Source organism: Dipodomys ordii, unplaced genomic scaffold, assembly GCF_000151885.1.
Source record: "Dipodomys ordii isolate 6190 unplaced genomic scaffold, Dord_2.0 Scaffold2, whole genome shotgun sequence".
NCBI lineage: Eukaryota > Metazoa > Chordata > Mammalia > Rodentia > Heteromyidae > Dipodomys > Dipodomys ordii.
Window position 1 is genome coordinate 594,555 of NW_012267218.1, and position 7,161 is coordinate 601,715.

At 64.4% G+C, this 7,161-nt stretch overlaps 1 protein-coding gene across 1 annotated transcript in view; it reads right to left on the reverse strand.

Annotated features, from left to right (window-relative positions):
• The window catches only part of LOC105983022 (chromosome unknown open reading frame, human C14orf79), a 14,497-nt gene extending 11,185 nt beyond the window's left edge, over positions 1–3,312 (reverse strand). The window contains exons 1-3 of the mRNA XM_013012756.1: positions 3,251–3,312; positions 2,251–2,390; positions 575–601 (exon numbers count right to left, since the gene is read on the reverse strand). Coding sequence (XP_012868210.1) covers positions 575–601; positions 2,251–2,390; positions 3,251–3,312 — 229 coding nt within the window. The remainder of the gene's footprint in view (positions 1–574; positions 602–2,250; positions 2,391–3,250) is intronic.
• Positions 3,313–7,161: the final 3,849 nt, after the last annotated feature.

Here is a 7,161-nt window from a genome sequence, read left to right on the forward strand (position 1 = left end):
GTCTTGGCTGGTGCTGTGGCCGCCGTGGCTCTCAGCTGGGTGGTGGCTGCGGCAGAGCTGGGCTCGAGGTCTGGGCGTGGTGGGAGTCCAGATGGGGCAGAGATGGAGCCATGAAGACCCCCCCAGCTCGGGGCCAGGGGACGTGGGTGCTGTTCACAGGGTCCCTGCCAGGTGGCCAGTGCCCCCCAGCTTCTGCTGTAGAGGGGTGCCTAGTGCTTTTCACTTGTCTGTCCCGGCCTGGGCCTCTTGGGGGGTCTCTGTGTCTTGGGGGACGGATGGCCTGGCAGTCCTTCAGATTTGGGTCAGTAATGCAGCAGTCTGGCCACACCCAGGGCACCTGGCCAGCCGCTGGGAAGGGGGCTGGGGCAGCGCTGGGCAGGCACTGCTCCCTGAGGGCGGGCGGGCTGGGGGTGAGGAGCTGGAGGCCAGGCACCGTGCAGGGGCCACCCCTTACCCGTCCAGGGAGCTTCTGAGGCCCTTTCTGTAATCCAAGGGCAGAGGGCTGGGTGGGACGTTCGGCCAGAAGGGCCACTACAGCAGGGAGCCTGGGAATAGGGTCCCTTCCAGACCTTACCTGCGCTGTCCAGGGGACCTTCGAGCCCTAGCCAGCAGTGGGAGAGCGGTGAACTCGGAGGCGGAGCCCCCAGCCTGCCCCCTCTGTGGCTGGCCCTGCCTACGTTGCTGCAGAAAAGCCTCCCAGGAGAGGGCCGGGGTCTGTGGTCATAAGATCGCCTCCCGGGAGAGGGCCAGGGTCTGTGGATGTAAGATCACCTCCCGGGAGAGGGCCGGGGTCTGTGGATGCCTCCCGGGAGAGGGCCGGGGTCTGTGGACGCCTCCCGGGAGAGGGCCAGGGTCTGTGGTCGTAAGATCGCCTCCCGGGAGAGGGCCAGGGTCTGTGGACGTAAGATCGCCTCCCAGGAGAGGGCCGGGGTCTGTGGACGCCTCCCGGGAGAGGGCCGGGGTCTGTGGACGCCTCCCGGGAGAGGGCCAGGGTCTGTGGTCATAAGATCGCCTCCCGGGAGAGGGCCAGGGTCTGTGGATGTAAGATCACCTCCCGGGAGAGGGCCGGGGTCTGTGGACGCCTCCCGGGAGAGGGCCGGGGTCTGTGGACGCCTCCCGGGAGAGGGCCGGGGTCTGTGGACGCCTCCCGGGAGAGGGCCAGGGTCTGTGGACGTAAGATCGCCTCCCGGGAGAGGGCCGGGGTCTGTGGACGTAAGACTGTGCTTCCCGTGCGGGTGCTCCCACGCTGGTGTGGGACCCCTCCACACTCCATCTCCCCAGCTGAGGGCCTGGCTTCCTGCTTTTGGCTTTGGCTTTGTGATTCCCTGGTTGGTCTGGGCAGCCCCTTCTGTACCCATCCTCTCTTAAGGAATGGGGCCAGAGGCCCTTGCCGCAGCTCGGGTAGGAAACCTGGCAGACTAGAGGTCCTGGGGTTCTGTCAACATGCTGGTTCCCAGGCCCTCCCCATTCCTGCACCCGGGCACCGGGACGTGCATTCCTGACAAGGACACTCTGCTTTCACGCTGTTCCCAGCGGCACGCCACTCCCTGCAGGCTTTTTGCCTTTGCCTTTCGGCCCAACCCAGCCGTCCCCTTATTCTCTGGTGCTCCCCCCCATCAAAGGCTGTTAGATGGTACCCACAGTACCCACAGCCCAAGGGACCTAGGACCTTCTCCCCAGCTGTGCTGAGTTTGCCCCCTGGTGGCTGTGCTGGGAATGGGCTGGGGGCCCTGCACAGAGAGCCTCCCCATCCCAGCGTGCCTGCTCGGCTCCTTTACCGCCGCCGTGGGATGGGACACTGCACAGGGCTCCTGCCTGGACACCGGCGCAGTTAATCCCCACCGACTCCGGTGTCCCACCTCTCCCATCTCAGGACAGGCCAGTACCTTCCCAGAGGCAGAACTGAGTTCTGGGAGCCTGCGCCACGGCTTCTGTCCTGAAATCTGCAGGTGCCTGCCAAGGCCTGGGCTCTTCCCAGGGTGTAGTGACACTCTGAAGGACCTCTGGGAGGTGCTTCCCCTCTGAAGTGTGGGGGTCACGGAGGGGAACAGTCCAGGGGCAGGGTGCTGTGGCCCAGGTGTGGCCAGATGGCTACGTTGGAGCTAGAGCGGTGGGCTCCCTGGCCAGCTTGTCCACCGTGGTGGGGACGCTGAGGCGGGAGCGCGGAGGTGAGCTCTGCACCCCGCTGAGGTGTCTGCAGCCTCCAAGGCTTCAGGTGAGCCATGTGGCACGTCTGGTCTGCCAGCTCACCTGATGCACAGACAGAGGAGCAGAGGGACGGCAAGTCCCTTCTCACCACTGAGCGGGCTGCAGGCTTGTCAGGGCGACCCCCCGGCTTGAGTGAGCAGGCTGCAGGCTTGTCAGGGCGACCCCCAGCCAGAGTGAGCGGGCTGCAGGCTTGTCAGGGCGACCCCCGGCCTGAGTGAGCAGGCTGTTGGAAGCCACCCGGACCTGGCTGTGTGTTCCTGCAGCACCCTGAGCTCATTCTCCAGAGGAGGGTCAGGCTGGCTGGCCCGGGGTGGATTGGGTGGCCTCCCGGCCTCTGACTCCTTCTACAAGCTTGGGACTGTCTACTTGGTGCAGACGGGGACGGGCTGGGCCCGGGGATGGATGGGAGGTCACGCTGGGGCGGTTTCTGGCCTCCTGCGCCCAGGCAGCTGGGCCCCTGCCCTGCCCTGGCTTGTGGCCGAGCCTGCAGCAGGAATGCCCACGCTTCCTTCTCTGTCTGGACAAGCTCCTCTGTCCTGAGCCAGGCTGGCTGCTGGTGATTCTGGAAGTGCCAGGATTACCAGGCTGATCCCTAGTGCACGCTTCCCCCCTTCCCCCTCCCCCCCCCCCGGTCTCTCCTCTGTCTCCTCTGTCTCTTCTGTCCTGGGGCTTGAACTCTAGGCCTGAGCACTGTCCCTGAGCTTCTTTTACTCAAGGCTAGAGCTCTACCACTTGTACCATTTCTGGCTTTTTCTGAGTAGTTTATTGGAGACAGGAGTCTCTCAGCCTTTGCTGACTAGGCTGGCTTTGAACTGCAATCCTCATATCTCGGTCTTCTGAGTAGCTGAGATGACAGGTGTGAGCCACCAGCCCTGGCTCCCTAGCTTCTTCTGGAACCTGTTGGTGCCTTTCTTCCTCTCGTGGCTCTGTGTGGGTTCCCACTAAGGCTGGCCTGCACAGGGAGTGAGGCCCCGGGTGAGGAGGCCCTGAGCCCCAGCAGCTGGAGTGGGGTGTGGTCCGCCCAGGGTCCCCTGCCACCTACCCCAGGACTGAGAAGCTTAGCTGCTGGCGCTCAGAGATGCAGGGGTGTGGGTGGATCCGCATCTCTGCTGTGCATGCATCTCCTGTGCATGCTGGGTGCTTGGCAGGTCCCTCTCGGCACAGGGACTCACCCACGGTTCACTGGGCAGCCAGTGAGCACTGCTGCAGGGTACCTGCCCTCAGCTGCACGGGGCAGTGGAGGCGGCTTCCCAGAGGAGGGGTCTCACCATGGAGACCGGAAGCTGTTACAGAAAGGCAGGGTAGAGAAGAAGACACAGTGCTGAGGCCAGTGGGAGTGGTGGCTTGGCAGGTAGGGCTGGCGAGGTGGTGGGGCCGGAGCTGGGCAGAGGGCTGTGTTCAGAGAGGCTCAGAGCCCACCAGGCAGTGCAGTTCCCATGGAGTGATAAGCCTGAGTCTGGGGGAAAGATGGGTGTGGGCAGGAGGAGGCGAGGCTGGCTGAGCCTGGAGGGGACCTGGCATGGGCAGAGCCTTCGTGGGGCACTGTGAGGCCCGCATGCTTCCTGGCCATCCCCTGACCAGCAGGGGATCTGCCAGGGGATCTGCCCGCCCTGCCTGCCCCTGCCTCTCCCTCTGGGTTTCCCTTGATTTTTCTTTCTTTGGAAGCCGTCGGTCTGTGGGAGCCATCGCCTGCCTTGCTGGGATACATATTTAATAGTCAGAAGCTCCTTCTCAAGTGGAAAGTTGGCGCTGAGCCCAGGAGGCTGTGCTCCCCATCCACACGCCCCAGATGGAGGCCAGGACAGCAGGCTGCGCTCCCCCTACCTGCCCCATGCCCAGGTGGCAGGGAGGAGGCAGCTGCGGGGCCTGCCTGGCCCGGCCCCTGGGGTGTGGGCCCCCCAGGTCCAGCTCGGGGCTGCGCAGGTGCTGGTGACTCAGTTCCACCCCATCGGGCCGTGGCCTCCCTTTGCTAGGGGCTCTGCCTCACATTGCTGGGCTGGGGCTCTTGTCCCTTTTCTAAGGGCGGTGTCCTGGAGGCCCCTCCCTGGCAGGCCTCTGGCGGAGGCGGGAGGCGGCGCTCTGTGGTAGCATGCCTCCTGCAGTTGCCCCGCTCCACACTTGGCTCTTGCTGTGTGATTGATTCACTATCAGCTGTCCCAGGCTCCACCCAGCCCCTGCCAGTCCAAGTTCCCACGGGAACTCAGAGCCAGGCCCGGGGGCTGGGGGGCTCTGAGCCTGTGCTCTGGCAGTCAGGAGCCCCTCTGGACACCCAGGCCCGGGGGCTGGGGGGCTCTGAGCCTATGCTCTGGCAGTCAGGAGCCCCTCTGGACACCTAGGCCAGGGGGTTGGCAGTGTGCAGTTGCTGTCCCACCGACCCACACCTGCCTGACCACCGAGCCAGCGCCAGGGGGCTTCCTGGGAGCTGAGAGGCAGGAAGGCCTTTTGGGAGATGGGGAGTGGGCTGGGCTGTAGAACACCAACTAGGAGCAGGGGAGGACGGGCACCCTGGCTCTTGCCCTCCTGTGCTCAGAAGCCTAGGATTCTAGCCTGGCCCCTTCCCTCCTGCCCATACCCCTACCCCCCACAGTACTGGAGTCTTGAACTCAGGGTTGTGCACTCAAGTGGTACTCTACCACCTGAGCTATGCTCCCAACACTTTTTTTGTAGGTAGTGGGGCCTGAACTCTGGGCCTGGGCGCTGTCCCTCGGCTCTTCAGCTCAAGGCTAGCGCTCTACCACTTGAGTCACAGCGCCACTTCTGGTTTTTGTCTTTTTGCTTATGTGGTGCTGAGGAACTGAACCCAGGGCCTCATGCATGCAAGGCAAGCGCTCTACCACTGAGCCACCTTCCCAGTATTTTTTTTTTTTTTGCCAGTCATGGGGCCTGAACTCTGGGCTTGGGCGCTGTCCCTCAGCTCTTCAGCTCAAGGCTAGCGCTCTACCACTGGAGCCACAGTGCCACTTCTGGCTTTTTCTGCTTATGTGGTACTGAGGAATCGAACTCAGGGCCTCAGGCATGCAAGGCAAGCGCTCTACCACTGAGCCACCTTCCCAGCCCCCCCCCCAGCACTTTTTGCTTTAGTTATTTTCTGCCTGGAACCTGGATCCTCCTCCTCATGCCTCCATGTAGCCAGGATGGCAGGCGCCCCACGACACAGAGATGACTTGTTGAGCTAAAGGCTCACTAGCTGTTAGCCAGTGCCGGCCTGGCCTCTACCTGCGACCTTTCCTGTCTCTGCCTCTCGAGTCGCCGAGTTGACGGGTGTGGCCACTGTGCCTGGTCTTACCCTCAACAGTGAGCCTTGGAGCCAAGTCTGCAGTGCCAGCCACCCAGCTTCTGAGCTGTGTGTGCCGGGCATCTGAGAGTTGAGGTGCTGGTGACAGTGCCTTTTTGGGGAGGTTTTAGCGTCCTTGGGAGGCCTGGGCTCTGCCCTGGCAGCAGGCGGGCCTGCAGCACTCCCCCCCAGCCCCCCATTGGCTGTGAGGTGGCACAGCGGCCTGGTCCCGAGTCCTGGGGAGGCGCCAGGGAGCCAGGGGAGGTGGCAGGAGCAGGAGATGCATTGTTGCCTGTGGGCAGCTGGGTGAGACGTCTTGGACGCCAGGCTAGGGGAGGAGGTGGAGTCCTCTCCAGCCGCAGCCGGCTCAGCCAGCCCCGGGTGTGGGCGGCCCGTGGGTGTCAGGGGATAAACACTCTCAGTGAGAGCCGCCCGGGAGGGGCTGCAGCCAGCGCCAGGGAGCCTGGACAGCCTGCTCCTCAGCGTGCGGACAGTCATCTGTGTGTGATGTTCAGCTTTGGGGACCATTAGTTTTTGTTTTGTTTTGTTTTTGCCAGTCCTGGGGCTTGCACTCGGCCTGGGCACAGTCCCTGAGCTTTGTTTGCTCAAGGTTAGTGTTCTACCACCTGAGCCAGAGCACCACTTCTGGCTTTTTCTGTGTATGTGGTGCTGAGGAATGGAACCCAGGGCTTCATGCACGCTAGGCGAGCACTCCACCACTGAGCCGCCTTCCCAGCCCGACTGTTAGGTTTTTAGGGCAGGATCGTGGGAGACCTGGAGGTCAGGTGTGGGTCCCTCACCTGGGCTCCTCCCTGCGGAGCCCTGGCCTGCCGGGGCCTCCTGCTGCTGCCTCCAGGCCTCCGGTCCGAGGGGAGGCCTTGCTCCCTCAGCCTCCAGCTCAGGGCAGCCGTGGCTGACTGCGCCTGGGGAGTTGGGCACAGAAGTGGGCACAGGCCTTTCCTGTGTGGGCCTTGCCTGACCCTCACTGCGGGCCGGGCCAGCTCTCAGCGGAGGGCTGTAGTGAGGCTCAGGTGCTGGGCTAGCAGGCCCCACCCCATGGCGCAGGCGCAGGTGCAGGGTGTGGAGACTTGGGATCTAGCAGATCTATGGCTGGCACAGGGCACGGGCGTTGCCCAGGCCTGCTGGCCAGCCAGAGCAGGGCGAGGTGGGGCTGGGAGCTGGGGACAGCAGGGGGAGGTATTGGGAAGGGAGGGGGAGGCAGAGCAGCTGCAGCAGTGGATGGCGGGAGGGGACATGGGGCCCGGCTTGGGGTGGGGCTTCTCAGGTACCACCTGTGCCCCAGCAGCGGGGGCAGGGGGCTTGCTAAAAGCACAGTGGGCCCTGCCACACCTGGCTGTGCATTGCTGGAGGCCTCGGTGTCTGCTGGGTGCTGGGACGGTGGGTGGCAGCCCTGAGCCAGGGATTGTGCGCGCTTTTCCCTCCCTGAACCGCTCCCCCCCCAGCCCCGAGCCTCTACCCCAGGGAAACTGAGGCGCGGAGCCTGGACCAGGAGGCCCTGCGTGGCTGTGTGTGGGTCCCCAGGAGGGCTGGGCTGCCTTGGTGACTCACAGGAGAGCAGGCAGGCGTTTCCTGGGCCGGCTGCCTGGGCTGGGGGGACTGGGGAGCCTGGGCTGGGGGGCTTGGGCTGGGGGGGATGGGAGGCCTGGGCTGGGGGGCCT